The sequence below is a fragment of the Anthonomus grandis genome, chromosome 5 (genome assembly GCF_022605725.1).
Source record: "Anthonomus grandis grandis chromosome 5, icAntGran1.3, whole genome shotgun sequence".
Classification (NCBI taxonomy): Eukaryota; Metazoa; Arthropoda; class Insecta; order Coleoptera; family Curculionidae; genus Anthonomus; species Anthonomus grandis.
The window spans coordinates 10219169-10246630 of record NC_065550.1 but is presented as its reverse complement, the minus strand read 5'-3'; the positions used below and the strand labels follow the sequence as shown (position 1 = coordinate 10246630).

Sequence of the window (27462 nt, the reverse complement as noted above, 5' to 3'; positions counted from 1 at the left end):
TTTTTGTAAAATGTAAGCCTCTTAAACAAAAAAATGAACGACTACTTTCAATACATAACCTAATTGATTTTCTACTAATATTGAGTTTTTTAAACGTGATGGCTTGAAGTACATACATCTGTGAATAATTTAATCTTTACTACTATTTAATGCTTCATGTTTTGTTTTTTGTTTTACAAATTATTTGTCTTGCATTGTTGTTTGTTTTCATTAGTTTAAAACAACAATGTGATGCAATATTTAAGAATTACTCCTAACTGGTCTTTGATTTTCAGTAGGTTTTCTAGTTATTTCATATTTTCTTTTTATTCATAAATTAGGTATAGAATTTAGATATTATATATTATTTCTATATCTATTATATATAGATATCTATTATCTTTTTATCTATTTATTATCTTTCTATATCTATTAGATATAGAATTTAATTCCTTAATAATAATTCAAGCTTTTCAATATGCAATTTGCGATACTTTCCAATAAAAAAACTAAAATGTCTAGTTTTATCATTAATTTTCATATTATGATTACCGTTATAAAAAAATGCTAATAAAATAAGTGACTGTTTATGTATAATTTTTAATAATTAGTTTTTATCAAAATGGATCAATATCTATTTTTTCGATCTGATATTATCTCACCATGAAAATTTTACAAAAGTTTCAGGTAGGCCACCATAAGTAAATACGTTAAATTCGAAAAAAAAAACAGTTTTGTTTCAGAAATTATAGGAACTAAACAAAAATTGGGTTCTGCTAAATCACTTTATATTTCGGTTATAAGGGAAAATAGATCCACAAATTATAGGTTTTTTGGAACCTTCTGTACAATTTCTATTTACATCTAAAATATGTTTATTTTCCAATGAAAGATTCCGTATATTTTTTCATTAAGCCATTTTAATTTGGTAATATTTTTCGTACCACGTCAATAAATATTGCACCATCGTATATTTACAGAAGCATTGTTATCAGTCGGAGACACAGAACAAGGTGATTCTTGATAAGCCTCCGATGTACCACTCAAAAAGTGATTTTGATAAGGCACTAAATAAATTAATGCCCGCCAAAGTAAATATTGTAATCATAACTGGCAGAGGCGCAGGTTTTTACCTAAAAGTTTAAGTTTTTCGAATCGTTTTTAATTAGCCTTTTGTTTTTTCAGATCAAATATGTCTAATGTGTATATTTTAAAATAGGCTTAAAAACCGTGAATAGGCGAATAATGATAAATATTTTTTCTGCCTTACATGAAGAAAATGCACTTTTAATCCTCTGCGTAAGAGCAAAATATCACTTTTTTTCGGGTAAGTAATAAAATAGAATATTAATCACGGGAGAATATAAAGAAAGCCTATATCATGTCTGTGACTCGGTACTGGGTGCCAAAATACTTGCGATCGTGAGATAACTTTTGTTTTTCCTCGATTAACAATCTTAATTTTCTTTTTAAATGTAAATATTTGATATTTTATTAATTCTTCTTATCTTTTATAAAATATTATTTTAATCCGTATTTAAGGTGATCATGAAATAGAAGTAAAGTAGCGAGCGCTTAACCTGATATGTAGTAATATTAATTTTTTTCGAATTATCCTAAACTTGTTATGATTCTTAAGGACAGCCAGATGGTACCTTGGTTTGTCCTGCTACGGTAACTATACCCTTAACTGTCTCATTCAACATATTTAAATAAAGTTAGGTTACCGCTAATAAAGATCTAATTTATTACAATAGCCCCTAAGATACATATCATATTTTAAATGAAAAAATATTAGCCTTTTCACCCTGATGCTATATTATTAAAAGGTTTAAAAGAAGTAGTAGTATTGAAGAATCCAGTACACAGGTAAGTTATTAGAGACCCATGTTTCATAATTTGGTTAGAAATTCATGTTTGAATTTCATTTTTTTACAAATAATAAATATCTAGTTAATCGACTGCTTGTTTCAATGCACAACAGACAAAAGAATCTGAAAAGGACACTAAATACAGCAAAATCCACAGTGAGAGGAACTTCTTATTTCAGTTAAAACCTACAGATAATCCAGTAGTAAAATGAAGAAACTCATAAGTCTTGAAAGTAATCAGAACATAAAACCAAGCTTTATGTCTCTTGAAAATTTATATTAAATGTGAAATAGAAAATGTGTTATTTGCTCTAGTTACAGCACCTGACCAAGCAGAACAAAACCTCATTGAATCTGATAAGTCTTTACTGTTCTTAATCATGTATTTTAATCTTCGTTTAAGTCAACTTTTATAATATTAAAAGTCTTAAAGGAAGACCTGGTCTTCCTTCCATATGTCTTATTCCTTGGAAACATTTCTTATCAGCTGAATAGAAATGCTACCATAGTTTTAAATCCTAATTCATAGTTTTATAGTATGAATCTTTAGCTTATTACGAATCATAGCTTTATAGCTATTATAGTATGAATCATAGCTTTATAGTACTGTTGATAGCGAATAAGTGGTTAATAAATTTAAGAATAATATTTTATAAATTTATTAAGACTTATTTATTTCTTATTTAGCTTAAAATAAAATTATTATATATTTTAGTTGTCTCATTGAGCAGTTCTCAATGCAATTTTGGTTGCTAAAATAGTAAGGATCTAAAACTAACGCACAATAAAAAACAAACCGAAGAAATATTTCAAATTATGAATCAATTTGGATACAATGGATACTATATATCGAGAAATATTAAATAAAGATGTAATATTGCTATTAATCAACAACCCATAGATTACAATATCACAAATTCCACCACACCAAAAACACGCCAAGAATTTTTAGACTGATGACTCTTTTCGCGATTTCCCAATCATTTGTAGACTATACAGGCATTTTTATCGGCAAGTAAAATACGTCATGAGCTGCCGATTGGCTAACATCACATCAAATCAAACCTTGAAAATTGATTTTTTTATCAATTTCGTTTATAACCAGCAGGTGCCATAATAATAATCTTTTTTATGTGGAAAAACAGTAAATGTTTATCTTGTTTTGCCTTATCTATTTTCATGTTTGTCCATACACTTGACCTGCCTATAAAGTGAAATTAAGGACAGAGAAGTTTGTCAATGTTGCTGCATGATTTTTTACGATTAAGGTAAGCCGATATGCTTAAAAATAAAAAATAAGATTAATTTACTTGTGTTTTTTATAACGGATTACAAATATCTACAAATACTGGGAGTCCCACGATAAAGGAAACACTCTATAGAATAGAGTATTTTAAAAATATATGACAAACAAAATATGGAATTCCGTTTACTTTAGCGAAATATCTTGGCCGTCCATAGGCGTGGGTAAAGTTTATTATTTTTAATAAACTAATTGATCTTTTTAAATCCCTGAAGCCTTTCTAAAATTTAATATGATCTTTCTCAAGGTATATAATACTAGTACTTTATGAAAGTAAATAATAAAGACACGTATAAATACTTAGTAATATGGTTTTAAGCATGTAGTAGTTTCTGTTACGCAGTATTATAGAAAATTAATAAAATGAAGATTTAGACCATCTTTGTCTAGGCAAATCTACGCATTAATAGCATTTTAGCAACATTCTTTAAATCATTTCCAAAAAGAAAGAAATAATTTATAACTTTACTTATAGTGCTCAAATGACAGAATGGAGAACAGGAAGGGACACTAACTTTCTTATTTTAAATGGGACACTTGGTATATTATTACGTATTCCGATAGAAAATAATATTCTGAAAATAATGATACTCTATTTGCTACTTTTTGTTTTATACTCATAGAAAAAATCTTTTTTTATTTTAAAATAGGGTGCTATGAATGCGTTGAAAGTTTTAATTTTTAATCAAGTTTAGTAATCATGGAAAAAATGGTTTTTATTGCATTTTATAACTTAAATCATTTACACGCCTATTTAAAATGTCTAAACTAATAATTTAGTCATTTACTTTATTTTTTTAAATAGCACATTATTGAGAACAACCACTTTTGAAATGCGGTTTTATTTTCCCAATAATTTGATGTAATTATTTTTTAAATCGGTCGATAAATAAACGCATTTATTTAATAAAAATAGTTTTTTTTTACTTTGATTTCTTGAATAGGCTGCGTTTTGACGCATTCTTCAATTATTTTTTAATTGACATAATACATGACATCTTATTAAGCGCAATTATTATTTGTTATTTAAATATATTTGCTCTTATTTGAAATGTTTACCAATGAAGAAAAGGTTGATATGCCGTACGCTATATTCCCGCGCATACGTACTTTCATTAGACAAGAAGGCTGTTTCAAATCCATATAATTTGTTTAAAGCTACACGTGTTTCGCTCCTATCGGAGCATCATCAGGCCTAAAAGATATTTTTCACAAAAAGAACGCTTATAAAGTATGATAAAACTCATTACCTAGACCTACACAGATCACATTACAACTAACAACAAAGGAAAGCTAGGTTAAGTTAACAATTCCCACCATAGATAAAAATGTATGCTTAAAAAATAAAAAAGTAAAAATGTAAAATGTTACCAGTGGGAAACGATCCAGCAACCTTTAGATTCATAGGCTCGTGTCTAAACCATAGGCCACCAAGTAACTTAAGACAATTACGTTTCTGTAAGAAGAAGGTTGTTTTGAACAATACATATAAAAAGTTTATATTAAAATTTATAAACCTCATATTTTTTCTGTTTGTTTGCCGCTTATGTGCATCTATGTTATATTAGGTAAATGTTAAATAAAATATGTAGTATTAAGATACTGAAAAAATATTGCATTGAAAAATTTGTTCTTTTATTCTCAAATAGTAATATGACGTTTGACAAAATATTATATTTTTGTCAGTTGAAAAAAATAAGCAGGCGTCATTACAATACTTCCTGTTAGTTCATTTTTGTTAGTTAATTTTTTTCTTTTTATAGGCTTATTTATCAACCGATTTAAAAAATAATCATATCAAATTATTGGGAAAAAGAAACCGAATTTCAAAAGTAGCTGTTCTCAGTAATGTGCTATTTAAAAAAATAAAGTAAATGCCAGAATTAATAGTTTGGACATTTTAAATAGGCCTGTATACTTTTTAAGTCATAAAATGCAATGAAAACTATTTTTCCGTGATTACTCGATTAAAAACTAAAACTTTCAACGCATTCATTACCCTATTTTAAAATTTAACAAAATGATTTTTTCTATGAGTATAAAATAAAAAGTAGCAAATAGAGTATCATTGTTTTCAGAATATCATTTTCTATCAAAAAACGTCACTCGGTATATTTATATATTATTATATATCGTATGCATAAACTTTGCACTTTGTGCACCTGACACGTTGAATCTAAATAATTGCCAAAAATACTACCTGCAATTAAATTGTGATAAGACAAGGCCTCATATAATTCTATTTTAGTTTTTGGTTCTAAAATATATCTACGAGAAAATAGAGCTTGAAGGACAGTATAAGATTCTTTGAAGCACGTTGTTATATAATCACTACATTTTATTATATAATTTGAATTTTTCTTCAACTTCCATTATTAAAACAAAGCAGGTTTTCAGGTTTTCGGTCAAACACTGAAAATAAGAGGCTAAAATTAATCAAGGGAGAGAAATAAGTTAATAAAAGAATTTTACAATGAAACGACTGCCAAACTGTAGAAGTAGCAAAAATTATTTGGTAAGTAACCCTGTAGTTCTTTGGTTTTCAAGGTATTCAGTTTGTTTCTCTTACTTTCTATTTAACGGGAAATGGTTTTAGTTTTTAATATTTTTTTAACGGAGGTAATTATTTGGTAAGGCTTGATGGTAGTCGGATAGGGTGATGTAAAATATTGGTCAAATGCTAACCCCAATGTCAACCTCTTCCGCCTGTGTAATATTCAAAGTTATCCAGTACCCCTACAATAGAATTAACGAGGCTGTGACAACCGAGTAATGGCAGTAAAACCTTTCCAAGGTACTGAAGAAATGCAGAACCACACAGACCTTCCATCAACCCGCAATGGCCAGTGAAATGAAGTACGGCTAAAATCCCTGCAGGCTTGCATAAGTGAAGGCACGAGCCTCAGTTTCCGGCAGCGAGCTTGCGGGTTGACCAAGATAGCAACCGAAAAAGGGGGGATATGTAACTTAAGGGCATTGTGGTCAGAGAAAAAAGTTATTAAAACTGAAAGAAGACGTAAGACGGAAAGGAAAGAAACAACTATTTGTAAAGGGGTCACTAACTGTTTTTTAAGGGTAATAAAAAAAGGGCTAGTTTGGATGTTATAGTTTTAGTCGGTAGTTTTCTTATAAATAGAAAACAAACCGAAAACATGCATATGCAACAACTAGAAAGTATAAACTCAAGAATAACATTCTGCATTTTAAGTTTCAACATCAACAGAATTAAAATAATCTAGGTTTACGCATCAACAGCTGATCATCTAAACAAAGAAGTCAAAACCTTTTATGAAGATCTAAACGGTACATATAGGCAGTTCCCCGCAAAATATAATATAATGAAACTAAAACAGCATTATACTCGCATGGCTACGGACAATGCAATAAAATGAGTTAAAATGCTTTTGAACTTTTTATCGCAAAATTGTTTTTTCGCAACACCTTCTTCAAGCATGAGCCCTCAAAGCATGAGCTTGTCCAGACGGTTTAACAAGAAATGAATTAGGCTTTAAATTTACAAACAACAAAAATAAGGTGCACGATGTATCGGTCCTTAACAACCGCTTAATAGCAAGTGGTCACAGACTAGTCAAAGCCAAGATCACAACAAATCCTAAGAAATAAAGAACTAAAATGATAAACAAAAAACATCAAATAGGGTGGACATCTGTAGAAAATACCAAAGATTACAGGGAGGCTGTTTAAAATAGTCTTGAGGAGGTAGACTTAGAAGAAGTGGACGTAGAAACAATAAACAATCACCATGTTAGAATTCGTAAAAAGTGCAAAATGCATAAGAAAAATATTGGATAAGAAGAAGCAGGAAAGGAAGATACCATCAGCAGAGATGCAAAGAAACTTATAAAGAAACAAAGAGCGCTGAAGAACAAAAACGACATAAACAGGGACGAAGTAGGACGGTTAAATAGAGGTATCAACAAGGCGGTACGACGAAATGTGAAGCAATATAATGCCATTAAATAACGACTGTCATTGAAAAAACAAAAGTTTAAGAAACGAAAAATATATCCAAATTTGCAGACCATGAAGGACAAATAAAATTGAATAAGGATGAGATCATCAAGATCGTGGAAGAGTTCTACAGAGAGCTAATTCTGCGGAAGAGTTTTACAGAAGAGCCTAAAAACGAAGATTATTGCGACCAGGAAAGTAAAAAATATAGGTTCAGAGAACATTTCAAAAGTAATAACATTGGAAATGTCAAAATATCGGAATGAGATGAAGAACAATAAAGCATCTGGGGATGATCAAATTGTTATTGAGGTTCTTATTTAATTTAGGGGCTCATACGTTACAAAAAGGGCTCTACGGTCTGCTGTTTAATGCGTGCAACACCGTCCAAATTGGATAAAACAGTAATAATAATAATGCATAAAAAAAAGGATATGAATTAGTTTAGCAAATATAAATACGTCAATTAACTTGTTACACCACCGGTACAAACTGTTTATGAAAATAATCGGTAAAAGGCAAATATCAGAATTAGACTTCTATCAGATTCCTGAACAAATCGGATTAAAAGCTACGTAGGGAACAAATGACCACAGACAAACCATCGAAACACTGATTTTAAAAGACTATTCGATACAATAAGCCTTTACTTCTGGTCTTCGTTAACTTTGAGAAAGCTTGGGATTATGTAAACCAAAAAGCAATAATTGGTACTCTGGCTGAATCTAGAGTAGACTATAGGTACAACTCCCTCATTGAACATATCTAAAAACATGCTACAACTCACGAGGATACGAAAGCCTTTCGAAGTGAAAGGAGGTTTGTCAGGGAGGTACAATTTCTTTAAAGCTATTACAGCCCTATTGGAGCATGCATGTAAAACCGTCGACTGTAATAAAATGAGTGTTAATATAGATGAAAAGTTTGTAAATAATCTTGAGTTTTCAGACGATATCGTATTTATCGCTGACAGCTTTGACCAGGCCCAGACAATGCTTCAAGTTTAACTCAAGAAAGTCATCCATAGTTCTCTAAGATATTGATTTTTAATCTAGGTTAAAATGAGAAATAAAAGCTTTATAAATCTACAGTATCAGTTAACGCCTTTAATACGGTAATTACGGTAACATGTTTCAGCTGAAACCCATTATAAGACCGCACATTCAACACAACATTGACAATATAAACATTTAATGGATTAAAATATTAAATAAAAGTTCTTGAATAATATGTACAAGCACAAAGGAGTATGGATTTATACAACTAAAATTTTTAAAACATTGGACTTGGCTTATTGGCTTATACACAACCATAACCGATAATAATAAGATGCGTTTTTTAGAAAAATGGTCCTTCACATTATCATCATTTTTCTCATTTTTGATATAACTATTTCAAAAATGAGATGAATCTAAAAGACTAGTGGCTTAATATTCTCATTTTTACATGAAGTTTTCATGGAAAAATATTTTTTGATCAGTTGATATCTATTAAATAGTAGCCGAGAATTTTTTTTGCTCTTATTAAAATGTTAGAGTTATTTTACAAATAATTTTCGAATGGTGTAATGAAATTATTCAAAACGGCTTTATCGGAAGTTTAATTAGAACTTTTATTTAAAAGGTATCATATATACGGGGCCAATATTTGACTCGCTTTTTTTCAGGAAGAATTGAATTAGGTACTGGTACATAAATAGCGCTTTCATCCACTTAAGTAACTAGACATCTTTTGGAAGCTGATGATACTTGGTAAACAATAGTCTTTTAATATATAAAATGTAGTTTTAGGAGTTTTACAATTGGGTAATGGGTTATTTATGTAATTATTCAATATTGACTTGTAAGGCCAGTAAGTCCTTTTTTTGGGATATAGGTAATTTTAACAAAATAGCTGTGTAAATTTATATGAAATGCCCTCTATATATCGATGCATAGATAGATATTCATATAAATATTGTAATAACAGTTACAGAAGTCTTATAAATTAACTTTTAATGTTCTTCAATACTAAATAACTTCCCCAAATAATATTCGTAAATAGGCTTTTCGACGTTTAAAATTTATATTCTTGTTATCAACTCAAAACTACAACTAAAAGTTGATTTTCAAACATTTTCAAATTGATTGATATGTCTTGACTTTTCCTTTATAAGAATAAGTCGATTTTAGACATTTGCTGTTAGCTACTAAATTATTACTTATTATATCTTCTGTAAAATATACTTACGCGTAACTAGGATAAGGATTACAGTCTTCCTCTGAAGTCATCATCTTTTTTGCTTTTAACTTTAATACTATAACAAAACTATTGCGGAAACATCACTAGCAGTGAAAAATAGAGTCTTTAACACGGATAGAGATGGATTTTTTACACAAGTCCATAAAACATCTATTTATTATACTTTTGTAATAAAATGTTCAGTTACACGCAACACTGTGCACAAGTCTCTCTAAGACTTTCTTACGGCACCAGTAAGAAATCCAATATTTCCCGGCAGTACCTTTGCCGACGGACAAAAAATCGTCGCGACGCAAAAAAAACAAATTTTAATATTCGCGGCGAGTTGAGTACGACCGTTGTAACTGACGATTCAGTACTGGTTTTGTTTGGTACCACCTTCGGTGTAGGTATGGGGTACCCGTAGGATGATGCGTGCGCACCTTTGGTAGTCCCTCCGAGGTTTTTCTTTTTTTTTAAACGTGGATAAGTTAATTTATTGCTAGGCTATTAATTTACTTGGTTTGGTTAGTATACGAGCTTACGGCAAATACTGGCAGGTTTTATGTCGCCTTAAAATTAAAAATTGCCTTCTTTTATTTTATTTTTTAGATTTTATAAACTAGGTATGTTATACTAATTATGGGTCTTTAGTTTTTTGACCATTTTTGTTTAATTGATGGTATTAATTCTTTATTATATTAGATACTTCAATTATAAATTGTAAATACCTACTAATTACTTATTACTACTAATTACCTATTAATAAGATGCACTTCAAATTTTCATCCAAAGTAACTTATGTATTATATTGTAAAGTCAAGAGTACTAGATTAATTTTTTAACTTAGCTTTTACACCCACATTCTAATAAAGCCCATTATTTATTTGTGGAACAAATACAAATTACTTTTAGACTTATCAATAATATTACAGCAGTAATATAATCTGTAAAAAAATAAATAAAATTGGAAAGCTTTTTCTAAAAAAATAAACAGTAATAGTCATTTCTAGGATTATAAGTTAATATTAGTGGTAGGTCTAAAATATTATGTGAGTATTTTGTGTCACTAAAATTTGAATATGAGCGTTTTTAAATACTTAAAAGTGAAGTTTTGTACGGGATATTTCATTTAAAAGGAAAACGGCACTTTTTTCATCATTTACCTGTATCTTAAATTAATAGATTTAATTAGATAATAAAAGCCAAAATTATAAATCAAATCAATCAAACCAGATGTATTCAGAGCAATTTTTAATTTAAAAGCTTAGCAGAGCGCTTTCGGCGTATGAGCCATCATCAGTGCTAACTGAAATGAGTTGGGTGTTAAATGCGTGAAAGACACTATAGTCAAAGGTGAACGAATGGAATGTACTCACTTGTCAGTTAAGCCCAGAAGTTTACCATAGTGGGAACACTTTCGATATTATTAAAATTACACGTAACATTTAGAAACACTTAAGACTATACAGAACACTAAACAGGACGAACAGTATTTAAAAAGGGGAGAACGTTGGTCTCCTTTGTGTTTTGTTTACATTTATTGTGGTTTCTTAGATGGCGGGAAAAAATGTGTGTCAAATTAGGTTAGCCTACAGTTAACTTTACTTTAAAATTAATATTTATATTATGCGAACCTATCAAAGTGGTAGTAGCGACAGATCAGTCTAGATGTCATTATCGTAAATGATGTGCGGTAGTGCGAGTTGATTATAAATTGGTGGCACAAATTAGACTACAACAGTGAATTTTTGTTCGGATAAGGAAGTTGTTATCCTTTAAGGATGTAAAGCGAACTTTAAATTAGAAAGTTGCCAATGCTTATAAAAAAATAATTAATTGTGGAGTCTTCTATGTAATGGAACGTAAGGTCTGTTAAGGTTCACTTGTATATTTAAACAAGAGGGATTTTTTATGAGCTCGTTGGTGATATTAGGGTGATATTCGTTGGGATATTTATACTTAGAGGTTACCTGTTGGAGAATTTTAGAATTAGACTTTGGACTGAAATTATGGTTGTTAGATTTTATATGTTCACCAAATGCAGATGAGGGTCTACTTAAGTGCTCGGCTATGCGTGTTTTTAAGGGTCTACAAGTTCGTCCCACATATGAGCAATCACAAGAATCACACTGCAATCTGTAAATATCACTCTTTGATAATGTGTCAGGTTTATCCTTGGTATTGATCAAAATCGAACCCATGTTGTTTTTAGTTTTATAAGAAATATGTAATTCTGATTGGTGTTTAATGAAGCTATTGTTGATTTTCTTATTTAGATGAGAATTAATGAATGGTAGAGATATGAATTTACTACCTTTTTTAACATCAGGAAAGATCTGTTTTTTAATTTTTGTTAATTTTATTTTTCTGATTAAAATATTAATCAGTTTGGGGTCATAGTTATTATTATAAGCAATTTGTTTAAGAACATTTATTTCATTTTGAAAATTAGAAGGAGATAGAAAAATGCTTAAAAGACGAGAAAGAAGAAAAAGAAAAAAGAAAAAAAAAGTATTTGGTTTAGCTTGTTTAAGAGTAACTGAGCTCCTACTGTGTCACAATTCAAGAAACAGAGACATTCGTCAACATATCTGCACCAATTGAAAATTTCTTTATTGTTATTAGTCATTATAAAATTTGATTTCATGTGATCCATAAAGACCTCCGCCAAAAATGGAGATAAGCAACTGCCCATAGCCAGGCCATCTGGCTGTTGGTAAAACGTATTATTAAAAAGGAAAAAATCTTGAGAAAGGCAGTGGTTAAGTAATGTTATTAGGGAAATAAGATTATTGCTGTTTATTTTATCCTTCAAGATATTTTTAATTATATTCACACTTTCAGATTTAGGCACTGTAGTGAAAAGATTAGTTACATCAAAAGAAACCAATAGATAATTATTAGGCAATTGTGAGTCTGTTAGTTTATTTACAAGATCAGCAGAATTTTTAACACCAAATTTAGGGTAGAAGGCTGTTAAATTTTTTTTTAATTTAGGGATAAAATTGGATAAAAAGGAAATTGGAGTGTTGGTGAAACTAACTACTGGTCTTATTGGATTGCCGATTTTATGTAACTTGGGTAAGCCGTAAAGACGTGGGATTGTAGAGTTGCTGGATAAGAGGGTATGTGGAGCATTATGTTCTTCTAAAAAACGGTTAAATTGTTTTATAATAGTGGAGGTCTTTCTGACAATGTTGTTAAAAGGATCGGACTTTAGTGGTTTAAAGTGGTTTTCAGTTAAAAAAGTTTCAACTTTGGATATATAAAATGCTTTTTCCATGATCACCAAGCAATTTCCTTTATCTGCTTTTGAGATCACCAAATTATAGTTTTTTATTTTGTTCTTCATGGATTTTAGGACTTTGTCTGGAGAGTTTAAGTAAGATTTTGTTTCTTTTTTAAATTAGATTTAAATTGATGCAATATAATAAATAGGTTATTGCGAAGAGACGTTTTTAAATTGATATTGTTAGAAATTTGCTCAATAACTGTAAATTGAAGTAAATCATTTTGGGAAATTTCTTTATTAAAACAATGTTTTAAGCCTAGTTTGAGAAGATCCATTTCGGCTCTATCAAAATTGACGTTAGAAAAATTCTTTACCCTATCATGAAAAACAAATGCAGAGAATTTGTGAGAATTTTGTTCTTTCCTATGTTGAAGAAAATTCTTATGACTGATAAGATTATCTAGTTTTTGTCTCAATTTATTGTATTTTATTTTCTTTTCAGTGATGATCAAGTCTTGTATGTCTGATAACAATAAAGAAATTTGCAATTGATACAGATATGTTGACGATTGTCTCTGTTTCTTGAATTGTGACACAGTAGGAGCTCAGTTACTCTTAAACAAGCTAAACCAAATACATCCTAATATTTCTTTCACACTAGAAATTGAAACAAATAATAATTACATATCAATCAAATAGTTTAGAATTTTCAATACACCGGAAACCCACTCAAACAGACCACATAATTTCAAATGTTTCCAATCACCCTCACCAACACAAAATGGCTGCCTTTAATTGTTACATTCACCGTCTTTTAAGCATTCCTCTATCTCCTTCTAATTTTCAAAACGAAATAAATGTTCTTAAACAAATTGCTTATAATAATAACTATGACCCCAAACTAATTAATATTTTAATCAGAAAAATAAAATTAACAAAAATTAAAAAACAGATCTTTCCTGATGTTAAAAAACATAGTAAATTCATATCTCTACCATCCATTAATTCTCATCTAAATAAGAAAATCAACAATAGCTCCATTAAACACCAATCAGAATTACAAATTTCTTATAAAACTAAAAACAACATGGGTTCGATTTTGATCAATACCAAGGATAAACTTGACACATTATCAAAGAGTGATATTTACAGATTGCAGTGTGATTCTTGTGATTGCTCATATGTGGGACGAACTTGTAGACCCTTAAAAACACGCATAGCCGAGCACTTAAGTAGACCCTCATCTGCATTTGGTGAACATATAAAATCTAACAACCATAATTTCAGTCCAAAGTCTAATTCTAAAATTCTCCAACAGGTAACCTCTAAGAACTATAACCGACTAGATTTTCTTGAAGACATTTATATCACCAACGAGCTCATAAAAAATCCCTCTTGTTTAAATATACAAGTGAACCATAACAGACCTTACGTTCCATTACATAGAATACTCCACAATTAAAATTTTTTATAAGCATTGGCAACTTTCTAATTTAAAAGTTCGCTTTACATCCTTAGAGGATAACAACTTCCTTATCTGAACAAAAATTCACTGTTGTAGTCTAATTTGTGCCACCAATTTATAACCAACTCGCACTACCGCACATCATTTACGATAATGACATCTATACCGATCTGTCGCTACTACCACTCTGATAGGTTCGCATAATATAAATATTAATTTTAAAGTTAACTGTAGGCTAACCTAATTTGACACACATTTTTTCCCGCCATCTAAGAAACCACAATAAATGTAAACAAAACACAAAGGAGACCAACGTTCTCCCCTTTTTAAATACTGTTCGTCCTGTTTAGTGTTCTGTATAGTCTTAAGTGTTTCTAAATGTTACGTGTAATTTTAATAATATCGAAAGTGTTCCCACTATGGTAAACTTCTGGGCTTAACTGACAAGCGAGTACATTCCATTCGTTCACCTTTGACTATAGTGTCTTTTACGCATTTAACACCCAACTCATTTCAGTTAGCACTAATGACGGCTCATACGCCGAAAGCGCTCTGCTAAGCTTTTAAAATAAAAATTGCTCTGAATACATCTGGTTTGATTGATTTGTATTGTCATTCGAGCAACACAGCCACTTCCCTCTTCCAAAATTATAATTCTTGAACCATAACTCCAATACAATCATATAGTTACATATCTTAAATAAAACACTTTTGTTGAATTGTTTGAATTGTTTCTGAAATCCAAAAATGTAATAAACAACAGGGTATTTAATTTAAAAGAGGCATCGTTTATAGCAAAACTCTTTTGTTTCTCATAACATAAAAGTTTAATACCCTTCAGATCAGCCTCCACCAGAAGATTCGAACAGAAGGCTATTACTAACTCCGGAATATTTTGATCCAGGAGAAGCCATCATGTTATTTTTGTTCCTTCCCACATGTATCAGATCAAGTACATGTGGACGGCAAAGAAGTCTATAAATAATTAAAAATAAAACAAACCAAACAATTAATCACCAAATTATACGAAATAAATTAATAAGTTCATTCAAGACACTACATACCTTCTAAAAACGAATCTTAGTAGCAGTAACTCATCTAAAGCTATAAATACGTATTGTATTATTGCATTATACTACAATAATAGTATTTATTATTTCTATATTATTACCTATTTCTTTGGTACTGTAAAATGGACTAAGTCAACATCAAAACTTGCAAAATAAAACGAGAACACTATTTCCAAAGCTAACAAACTATGAGTAAATCACGTTAGCTCGAAATATGGGAAAAGAGAAATGGCAGATATAGGCAATCTAAAGCAACTAATTTTTAGTGCGCAATCGTTTATTTTTAATTTTGATAATTTATTCTAAACTTCAGGAGCTCGATGTACAAATCCGTACACATAGTAGACACGTCGACAAAACAGCGTTTAATTTGGCTGACTTCGAGGCAGCTTTTTTCTAAAAACGGAGGATTTCAGTAACTATACTGTGTGTTAAAAAAGTCCTAGACCGCCTTATAATTTCGCAAACGCGCACTTTGCTTAAAAAATGTCCCAAATAAAAATTATAATTATAAATCTCTTTAAGATCTACATTAGAAATATAACTTTTTATATACAGTATCACAACAGTACTAGAGACCAAAGTTAGAGCATATTTTTTATGCATTTTCCGATTCTACGCAAAATTTTAACACTCCTTCATGTAACACATGCTATACCTAACTTCAACATATTATAAAAATGCAATGGTTTAAAAAATTATTATGTAAAATTTATTACAAATAAAACAGGTAAACACTAACTCATAAAAAAGAAATGATACCAAAAAAATTGAAACAATAAACCTGAAATTTAATTAAGTGTTGGAAATGGCCGCCTTGAACTGTTTGACAATGTGACAAATTGTAGTAAAAAAGCATTTGATAAGTTTTCTAACGTATTGGGAGTTATCAGTTCAAATTTTGCTCTAATTATGTTTTGTAATTTGTTAATATTTTTCAGCTTTCTCGCAATTCCAGATGACGGGTGGCATTTAAATTATCCTCAATAGAAAAATTGATCTATTATCCTATTACTAAGTATACCTACCCAAACATTTACCTTTTTAGGATATGTGTTTCACGCACCCAGTATGGATTTTGATCTGATAATTATCTGCAATTATTTTCAGTTTCGTGTTTGTGACCCAATATCTTCAATATTGCGGAGGGTTGTTGGGTGGGGTCAGAAATAAAACAGAAACCTGTTTACCTAAATGTCGACGTTTCGACTTATATTAAGTTATCCTCAGAACACTGAAATGAATTCAATTTCAAATGACTTCAATGATTTCAAATATATAAAACACATTATTAAAATAAATACGTGTATAAAAATTAAAACAACAAAAAACAAAAACCACGACACAGTTAAAATTACATTCAGGTGCAATCCGTTAAAAAAAAAACTTTTTATAAAAAAAAAACAATATAAAATTAATTTTTTATAACTAAAGAAACCTAGACTTAGGTAAGAGATGTAATGTATAAAAAATTAATTTTATATTGTTTTTTTTTATAATTTTTTTTTTTAACGGATTGTACCTGAATGTAATTTTAACTGTGTCGTGGTTTTTGTTTTTTGTTGTTTTAATTTTTGTACACGTAAAGAACATGTATTTTAATAATGTTTTTTATGTATTTGAAATGATTGAAGTCATTTGAAATTAAATCCATTTCAGTGTCCTAAGGATAACTTAATATAAGTCGAAACGTCGACATTTAGGTAAACAGGTTTCTGTTTATTTCTGACCCCACCCAACAACCCTTCGCAATATCTGCAATTATGTCGATTCACCAGAAAAAAACAATATTTTTTAAAAAATCGACTCTTTTCACATTTTTGCGAACTCTAAGCGGCTGTCAAAATCATCTTCAAATAATTCTTGTACTAAAGTGATTTTATAAGAATGAAATTTATTGCGTCTAAGGACATTTTGAACCGATATAAAACAAGCATCTGACTGGTTGGCAACTTGCCGTAATGATAAATTTGGGTATTCAACAAATAAAACGTTGTTCTAGTATTTCTAGACTTTTTCGATCATTGCTTACGGTTTTTGGCCTCCCTGTTCGTTGACGGTCTTTGCAACCAGTTTGCTTAAATCTCTGCATTGCTCTTATCACTAAACATTTGAAAATTGATGTGGGATCTTAAATTATTGTATTGAAAAGGTCTTGGGTTTATTAGTAATCTCCGACTCCTCGAATCATAAGAAGTGTGATTGTTTCTTTATCAAAAAGTGACAAACCCATTAAAATATAATTAAAACTAATTTATAAATTAACTCAAGTAGGCAACTACCATATTTACACACAACCGTTAATGAGCATTAGCGATATGCGAATTAGGATAAACGCATGTGCAGACGCCCGCAAAACGTCTAATTCGCATTTTTTTAAAACGTTTTAAATATGTGGATGATCTCGCTATAACTTGCATTAATTTTCAGTGCTACCAACTAACAACAATTTGAAAACCGAGACAGGGAAAAAAAATTACTTCATTAATACTACCTAATTAAAGCAAAAATTAGTCCTGCTACCTACATTATACATCATCTAATGTTCATCAAAAACTCCTATATATTCTAGTTCCTTAACCAGTTATGGCATGGCAAATAGATAAACAGCTCACATATTACTCAAAATGTGAGCTGTTTATCTATTTCTCGGTTTAAGTCGATAGAGCCTAATCTATTTGATATCTAGATAACGAATGTGTGAATGATGTTTTAAAGAATATAATAGGAACTTTTATTTTATTTTATTTTATTTAGTGTTGATGATCGACTAAAATTAGAATCCATAATACTCATAATTGGAGTTGCCTTGCTCTAATATTTTTTGCTAACATCTAATGCAGTACACGAACACCTGCAATCAAATAAGCCTCACATTCTGGCATTGGCAGAAACAAAGGTGAAACCTTCAACAAGAAATGTTTACCTCATTTATCCTGGATACGACCTACACACCCGATTTCGACTAAACTTTGGATTGGCAGTATTTGTCAAGAACGATTTGAGTTGCCAGCGGGAGGAAACGCTTGAACCTGTGGACTTCGACGTCATCTGGTTCAAAATAATAGCCAGTGGTGCCACGAAATTTATCTGCTGTATCTACAGATCACCAAGCGACACCCAACATAGACGGCTCTTTTTGAACCTGATTGATTGCATTAACCATCTGCAAATTGACTACCCAAGCGCAGAAATCATCGTCATGGGTGATTTTAACGTTCACAATATCAACTGGCTGCGCTTCTGCAACAAGAACGACGATGAAGGACGAGAAGCTGAGCTATTTGCCACCATATGCGGGCTTACGCAGCTTGTGGAGGAACCTACCAGAATCCCCGATCGAGACGGCGAGTTCGCGAGTCTCCTAGATCTGGTCTTGGCTTCAGACCCTGACTCGTACACAGTATCAGTACATGCCTCCCAAGGAACATCGGACCACAAATTGATAACAGTCTCTTGTCAGTTGGAGGTTAAAACGCAGGATCCTCCGATGCCGCGGAAGGTATGGCACTATAAATCAGCAGAGTGGAACCATCTTCGGGAATTTTATCGCTCATTCCCTTGGAAAGAAGTCTGCTTTAGAACCAATAACATCTCAGAATGTGCAAACCAAATTACATAGACGATCTTGGCAGGAATGGAAGCTTATATCTCTTTTTCTACTAAATGCGGATCAAACAACAAGCAATGGTTCAACCTGATTTGCAAAAAGGCAGTAAACACTAAAAACGCAGGATATAGCAAATGGCGTCAACATCCTTCCATCGAAAATCGGAGGAACTTTTTAGCCTCCAGAAATAGCTGCAAGCGAATTATTGATGAATGCAAAGAGAGTCACAACAACAGGATCAAAAACATACTGCTAAACTGTCCAAATGGAACAAGATCTTTCTGGTCGGTATCGAAAGCCGTTAGTCAAGGATTTGCTAAGTCGGCCTTGCCACCCCTAACAGCAGATGCTGGTTCTATCGCGGTAACAGCAAGGAAAAAAGCCAACTTACTGGGTAAACTCTTCGCGTCCAATTCTACTCTGCACTCGCAAGGCAAAACACCGCCATATTTGCCAAGGGTGAATTCATCGATGGGAGAAATTTCGTTTCCCCAACGAACTATAAATAAAATTCTTAAAAGCGTAGACACCAACAAAGCTACTGGACCCGATGGAATTCCAGCCCTAATACTAAAACGTTGTGCAGACGAATTAACTCCTCCCTTATGTAGACTGTTCACGGCATCGTATAAGCAGGGCCAATTTCCAATAAGCTGGAAAACTGCTCGAGTGCAAGCTGTACCCAAAAAGGGTAAGAAGACGATGCCCTCCAATTACCGCCCGATTGCACTAGTTCCAGTAATATCGAAGAGTATGGAGAAAGCAGTCAACCAACAACTGTTAAGATATCTGGAATCATCTGGACTAATCAGCGTTCATCAATACGGCTTCCGAAAGCTTAGATCCACCGGCGATTTTCTGGCCTACGTCACACACTTGTGGACGGAGGCCATGGAGAAGCACGGCGAGTCCCGCTCAGTCGCTCTTGACATTTCCAAGGCATTTGACAGAGTGTGGCATGAGGGACTACTAACCAAGCTCTCCTCAATCGGCATACAAAACTCATTATTGAATTGGATCAAAAGTTTTCTTGAACAACGAACAATCCAAGTAGCCGTCGATGGATACCTCTCCGACAAAATTTAACATTAACGCTGGAGTCCCTCAACGATGCATTCTATCCCCCACCCTTTTCTTGGTATATATCAACAATTTTCTAGGAACCACTGTCAATCCAATCTACAGCTTTACGGATGATAGCACACTTATTTCCACATTTAAGTCCGCCAAACCAACGACAACCGCAAGTTCTCAGAATCTTAGGCAGCAACAAGTAGAACCAACAACGATATTAGAGCAATCTTGGAGTGGTGCGATAACAATTTGGTCAATTTTAACGCTAAAAAAACGCAGGCTGCAGTATTTACGATGAAGACTAACCTTGGTGGCCCGGAGCTGGTTATAGCAGGAAAAACATTGCCAATGAAATCATGTTTACATCTTCTAGGAATCGAGGTCACCAACAGTGTGTCTTGGCATGACCACATTGCCGAGGTCGCCAGGGCGGCTTCCAAAAAACTCAGAACAGCTGCTGACTCTTTATAAGGCTCAAATACGCCCTTCCCTCGAGTATTACTCGCATGTCTGGAGCTCTGCACCCAAGCATAGTTTAAACCTGTTGGATTCTATACAGAAGAGAGCTATTCGTCTTATCGACAAACCAGAACTGACAAAGAGTCTGGATAGTCTGGAGCACAGGAGAAAGGTGGCTGATCTCTGTTTATTCTACCGTTATTATCACGGTAAGTGCTCCTCTGAGCTGGCAGGCCTGATTCCACCCAGGGCTGTTCCGGCAAGAAGGACGCGTCTAGCAGTTGCGGCTCATCAACATCGAGTCCACCTGCCTACATCAAGGACGTCGCTGTATCGAGACTCATTCATCTGGAGAATATCTTCTTTGTGGAACGGGCTTCCACCTCACATATTTCCCGACGCATACAACCTACAGCGATTCAAGATAAATGCCCACAAATATCTTCGCGCAAGCACCACTCCAAGAGTGACATAGGACTTTCCTCTTGTGCTTGTGTTTACCATAAAAAAAAATAAAATACTTTCTTACAGCAGCACATTATAAGTTTCTCTACCAAATACGTATAAAACTTTAAATCTTTTGACTTAAAAAAAATTTACATATGGAGATTACAATGCAGATATATAATAAATATATTTTTAATTAAATTTTTAATTGTTTAGATTAAGCAAGCACTTGTAATGTCTAAACTCCATTCTAAGTCTATTCTAGGTCGTGTAGTCAAAGAGTAAGCCACGGTTCACTAGGGATTGAATGTATTATTTTCGGAACAATAAAAATTAGAACGCCCTGTACTAGTACTAGTACTAGTACTTTCTAGTACGCCCTGATATACTTCGCACAAATTAAATATTTTTCAGTTAGAAATAGTATCGTCAGACATGACAAATTTTTAATATTCTTAACTTCTTATACAACTTGTGGTAGTTACGAATCGATTTTATTATATCCAAATAATGTTTTTAGGGTTTTAAATATAATAAAATTAAATTTGGTGAGACGCAATTTATGACCAGTTAAATAGCAAAACATGTCTTAAAATTCATAGATAGTACCAGGTATCTAATAAATATTTAAGTCCTAAAATTAGAACTTTAAATTAGATCTACGTATTATCAATTTTAGTACGTTAAATCCTAATATGATTTTTTAAAATTTAAATACTATATTAAATAATAGAACCTTGCCCTTTCTGGGGTTGCAATCGACATGACTATTAGTATCATTAACAAAAATATAAAATGAAGCAACAAAATATACAATATTTTGCAGATCGCGCCTGCAATTTTTTTCATAATTTAATATTCGACCATACTACATAATAATAAGCTTCCAAAGCTGCGATATAACTTTGATATAAAAGAGATGTTTAATTTCCCATAGTTTAAATTAAAATATTTTTTTCATATAATAATATAGAAATAATTTAATGATTTATATAACAATAACGGGTTAACTAAAAAATAGAATCTTGCAAACTATCACGGTGAAAGTGATCCGCCAACCTTGACAAAGTTCATCATCATCATGACCACGGTGTGTGCAATGACAAAATGGCGGCACAAATACGAAGAGTGTCGCGAATCGCTCTGAATGTCACACTAAGTTTCTTTATGGCTCTTTACGTTTTTTCGCCGCTCGAACACCGTGTATGCGATACGCTTCAAGAACTTGAAATTTTGTCTTGTAATAGTAAAAGTGCCTCAGATTTGTTTTTTTTTATATAGAATAGAACTTTTTGGAAACCTAAGCTGTTCATATCGAAAATCATAGCCAAGTCTATATATTCCAACATTTTGTTGCAATATACAGGGTGTTGCAAAATTGGGTGCAAATATTTTAAGAGCTTTAGCTGTTGAGTCAAAAGAAGACTTTTTTTCCTATAAACATGTGTCCTGAAATGCTCGCCCTCTGAGCTACTAGCCTGCGCAATTTGCTTCAAGAAAATCGATTATTTAAAACACTGACTACAGTTATACGTAAAATCTTTTGTAAATTTATTAGTAATTTTTTTTGGTTTTTTTTGACAGCTCTTAACATTTTCCACCCCAAAAATTATCTAGTTAGCCATGAAAAAATCTAAAATTACCGTTTCTGTCATTTTTTCGATACAGTTAATTTGATTTGACAAAAATTAAAGCAGTCGCGGCCCACTTTGTTTTTTTAAATTCAATAGTTTAATTGGTTAGGCGATTTTCTGAAAAACGGTTAATTGTGCCAAAAAAATGCAAGAAACAACAAATTTAGATTTTTTCATGACTAACTAGATGGTCTTGACAGATTTTTCTTATTGGAAACAAAACAGAAGGGCCATTAAAAGGATAAGCCTCCCTGAATCCTTCCCTAAAATTGTATTTACACCATTTTTGGGATGGAAAATGAAAAGTGCACCCAAAAAAGAGGACCTGTGCAAATTGTAAAAAAATTTGATCCATAACCGTAGTCACGGTTCCAAATAATCGATTTCCATCAAGCAATTTGCGCGGGCTGTAGCTCTGAAGGGACACATGTTTATATGAAGAAAAAGTCTTATTTTGACTCCAATAATATGTTGAAAATATTGTGCACCGAATGTTGTTACACCCTGTATAGACTTTGATCATAGATTAATAGGGACAGGGTATGCATAATGGCAATTTGTTGGTCCAATTCATAGTTTAGCTGCTTCTATTTTTGTACAAAAATTATTGGGTTATTAGTGGAAAAAACTTAATGAAACTGGTTCCAGTCATTAGTTCGGATGAAAGAGTTTGATTGGATTGCCTTTTCGATTACTGTACTTAGGGCTATTGGATTTTTCCCTACTGAATTTTCTTTTGAAACGCATACACATCATCATATACAGTGCGAACGTAAAGGTTGGAATAAATTCATTTAAAATTCAGGGGTATGTTCAAAAAAAAAACGCTCGGACATGTCGATTTTTATTTTTAACTGCGGGTTTTCTTACTATATTTTTATGTATACAGGGTGGCCCAAAAATAAGTTACGGTCATCAACGTAATTTTTTTAAATGTAAACACCTATTTTTTATTTTAGATTTAGGTTCTACATCACATTCTAAGTACATTTCATGTACCACGTCCTATACCTAAACTCGACCGTTGACGATTGAACACAATAAAAGGCTATTTTTGGAAGAGTTATTTATATCAAGCAAGAATACATAAAAATATTTTAATTAATTTATTAAGTGTTGAAAATGGCTGCCACGAACCTCTTGGCAATATCCCAGTCGATGCTGAAATTCTTGTAAAACGTTATTGATAACAGAAGGTTCTATCAATCTTATTTCTTCCGTTATTCTAATTTTTAAGTCTTCAATGTTGTTTGGCCGATTAACATAAACTTTGGACTTAAGATACCCCCACAAAAAAAATCTAAAGGAGTCATTCAATTGCACCCCTCCGACCAATCCAACGTCCAGGGAAAATGGTATCCAGGTACTGGCGCACGGGACGAGTGTAATGGGCTGGAGCTCCATCTTGCTGATACCATAAGGAATTATCTAATATATCCGGGTCTTCTGGATCGGGGTATAAAGTGGCAAGGCATGGAACCAGGTCATTTTCTAAAAACTCTAAATACCTCTCACCATTCAAGTATCCTTCAAAGAAAAAGGGCCCTATAACCCTATTTTCAATCACCCCCGCCCAAACATTTACTTTTTGAGGGACTTGGCTGTGGCACTCCATCATCCAGTGCGGATTTTCAGTAGCCCAATATCGGCAGTTTTGCCGGTTTACACTACCATGAAGACAAAACGTTGCCTCATCAGAAAATACAACTTTTTTTGAAAATTGTGGATTAGCATGGCACAAGTCCATAAGTCTCTCACAAAATTCTAAACGCCTATCTGGGTCATCTTCATTTAGTTCATGAACCAATTGAACTTTGTAAGGGTGCCATTTATTTATACCTAAATGCTTAACGACGGATGTCTGGGATATCTGATTTTCTAACGCAATATTGCGAGTCGTTTTATGGCAATCTTCTTCAACTGCCAGCAAAACATTTAGTTGCTTCTCTTCTGATATACTTGACCGACCTTTCGTATAATTATCCCTGACATGACCCAAATCCCCATATTTCTGTTCTATTTTACTGACAGTACTTTGAGATATACGTGGCCTATCAGGATACTTGGCATGATAAATTTCACAGACTTCCATCTGAGTGCGCATCCTGTTTCAATCATCATCAAAATCTCTATTCGCTCTCGCTCACTAAGACGTACCATTTTTTGAAATTTTAATTTTATCTTTTGATAAACTTAACACAAGCAAAACTTTGCTTAGGCATCTAAATCAAACTAAATTCACTCAAAATTATTTGATGTCAACAAATTGTGACAAGTTAACAATCAAAAACACCAACCACAAATGTAAATAACCAAACAATAACTGATAGGTTGCTTGATATAAATAACTCTTCCAAAAATAGCCTTTTATTGTGTTCAATCGTCAACGGTCGAGTTTAGGTATAGGACATGATACATGAAATGTACTTAGAATTTGATGTAGAACCTAAATCTAAAATAAAAAATAGGTGTTTACAGTTAAAAAAATTACGTTGATGACCGTAACTTATTTTTGGGCCACCCTGTATACATAAAATTATAGTAAGAAAACCCGCAGTTAAAAATAAGAATCGACGTGTCCGAGCGTTTTTTTTTTTGAACATACCCCTGAATTTTAAATGAATTTATTCCAACCTTTACGTTCGCACTGTATATACTACTTTAGACGTAAGAAGAGCTGCATGGGCAAATTATTAATGTGCGCCGCAAACTCACACTATAAATAAACACCGCAAACGAAAAAGGCAAAAAAACAACCAATTTGCGTATTAAGTTCTATAACCAAAATAAATAAATAAGACAAAATAAAACATCTACACCAAGGAAGATTAAGCTGCCTGTACCATACTGATTTTATTCCACATTTTATTAAGATCGCCTGGCAAATTTGCTGACCCTTAATGGCCCTTACATAGCGAGCCTATCTATAAAGTTCTACAAGACATCAATCTACAAAAGTTTTCGAGCAAGTTAATTCCAATTTTCTATCTTTCTGTTTTTTAGTAATGTTTTCTTGATTGATAAAGATCTGGATAAAGACACTTGACTTCTTTCGATTCTCTTTCAACGAACTAAATAAAACTCAAGTTAAATATAAGCGGTACTAAACAGTAAAAAGGTGAGATAGAATCAGTAAATGATAATTGGGGAGATTTCTTGTTTCAAGCAACAAAGTTCAGAGAAAAAAATTAAAGGAAAATGAAATTACTAAATTATTATATTCTATTCATATTAAATAGTTCTTTTTTTTTCTTTTTTTCTACCTATAAATGGATATTATACCTGTAAAATATATTAATTGATATTTTTTTAGAAATATTTTCCCTATGGAACAATTCAAAAAAATGATTTAAAAAAAATAAAAATATATTTGCATAAATGAGTTGGTAGCATTTCACATTTACGCTGGCCCATAATTGCCTAAAAGTTATATCGGTTTCATGGTAATACCTTAGAAATATGTTTATATAGAATAGCTTTCTGTCGGTTTATAAGTAACAAAGGGTTGTGGATTTTTGTTAATAACTGCTATAAGCCTAAAAAGATTAGTAAGACGCTCAATGATAGGTCAGCCTTTTTAAAAGAAGTTCTGCCGAAATATGACAGTTTCTAACAAATACTTATTTGAAGAAGAAAATGAGGGGGTGGAAGAATGTCTTTGGCATCGTGACTTCCTAATTTCAAGTTATGAATATAGAACCATATGATTATAACTACTTTCATACACATACACTGATTTTTTTAATGTCAATAAAAGAGAAAGCTTCCACATGAAATCAATAATCAAAAAAACGTAAATGCAAATGAGTCTTTTGCGATAATCATCTCTAGGAAACCAAAAATCCGGAACAAGAGCAAGGCGTTTAAGTACCGCTTTATTAATACGCTTACAAATCTCTAAAAAATTGGGTCGACTGGTCAGAAATGTATTATAAATGTAAACAAGGGTATGCAACAATGGTGTGAATTCGAATACAATTGAATATGATATAACTAACTGACTGATGTCGGGTGAGGTTGGCCGACATCTTCTTTCCAATTTTGATTGCGGTTTTATATATATATATATATATATATAGATTTTTAGGTCACACATTAATTAATGAATGGGTTAAGTTTTAAATTATTTGAAATTAGATTCTTACATCCGTAGTCCAAGTCTTAGTTTTGTTTGTAAATCATTAAAACAATAACATTTATAATACATGCTGATAATACTTAATCAATTTATAAATTGTAAAATATCTAAAATTCAAGTCTATTGTTAAAACCCTGTAATTTTTCTTTTTCCGCGTGCTCTTTTGCAGAAACCTCCTAAATTATTTTCACATTATTTTTCACTCCTAACATTTCGATACATATTTTGGCTCAAGTCATTTGAAAATGGTTATTTAAAAAACTTAATCTTGAGCTTTAGCCCCTAAACTTGTTCAGATGATGCCTCCAAAGTGATGTAATCTCAGTTTTTTTCCTATTATAAGTCTAAGTACTATAGGATTAATATGTCTTTATTATTATTTTTTTATACCGCGCTTGGGCTAAGGTCTTGTTTTTGAGATACACCGTGTATACACTATTCATCTAGGATGTTACTTTTGTTTTGATGATTATTTATTGGGAAGCTTTGTATCACTATTAATAATCTTTCCTCTTTTGGTGTTTAGGATATATGTTTCATTGCTCTGTCTGAGTCCGCTTTAGAATTACAAAATTGATAATCAGTTGCTCTTTACACCCCTGATGATTTCTTTTGCTCCTTTTCCGTTCCTACGCCAAAATTATTATTATTCATATAATTTTTTTTACCACAGATTGTCTTGGTTGGCATCGCTTTAGGTTGGGACAGGATAGTCAGCGAACTAGTCGCGGATGAAAGCACGGCAAACGGACTTGTATCAGGTTCTTAATACGGCAACTTTCTGTGCAGTGAGTATAATCGGTTCGGTTGCAGAGATATTACGTTTTTCCAATTCTTTTTTCAGGTAAGCTTCTACAAGACCGCGGAGATAACTATGGGATAGATCGTAACACACCGAATTAAGTATACATATTTTTACATCTATAGTATACTATACCGAGTAACACAGAAAGAAGGGAACACTTAATAACTTTTTTACTTTTCA

At 32.0% G+C, this 27462-nt stretch overlaps 1 protein-coding gene and 1 long non-coding RNA gene across 3 annotated transcripts in view; one reads left to right on the top strand and one right to left on the bottom strand.

Moving 5' to 3' along the window:
- The window catches only part of LOC126736460 (putative transcription factor SOX-15), a 302005-nt gene that overhangs the window by 163664 nt on the left and 110879 nt on the right, over positions 1–27462 (bottom strand). Inside the window, exon 1 of one of the 2 annotated variants that reach the window (XM_050440825.1) lies at positions 9355–9709. The exons of the other annotated variant lie outside the window; for it this stretch is intronic. Coding sequence (XP_050296782.1) covers positions 9355–9398 — 44 coding nt within the window. The 5' untranslated portion in view covers positions 9399–9709. Of the gene's footprint in view, positions 1–9354; positions 9710–27462 lie in introns of those variants that run through there. 2 annotated transcript variants of the gene reach the window in all.
- On the top strand, positions 1162–27462 carry LOC126736486 (uncharacterized). The gene is made up of 3 exons (XR_007660674.1): positions 1162–1306; positions 27151–27265; positions 27322–27462. It is a non-coding gene; the product is annotated as an uncharacterized LOC126736486 (long non-coding RNA).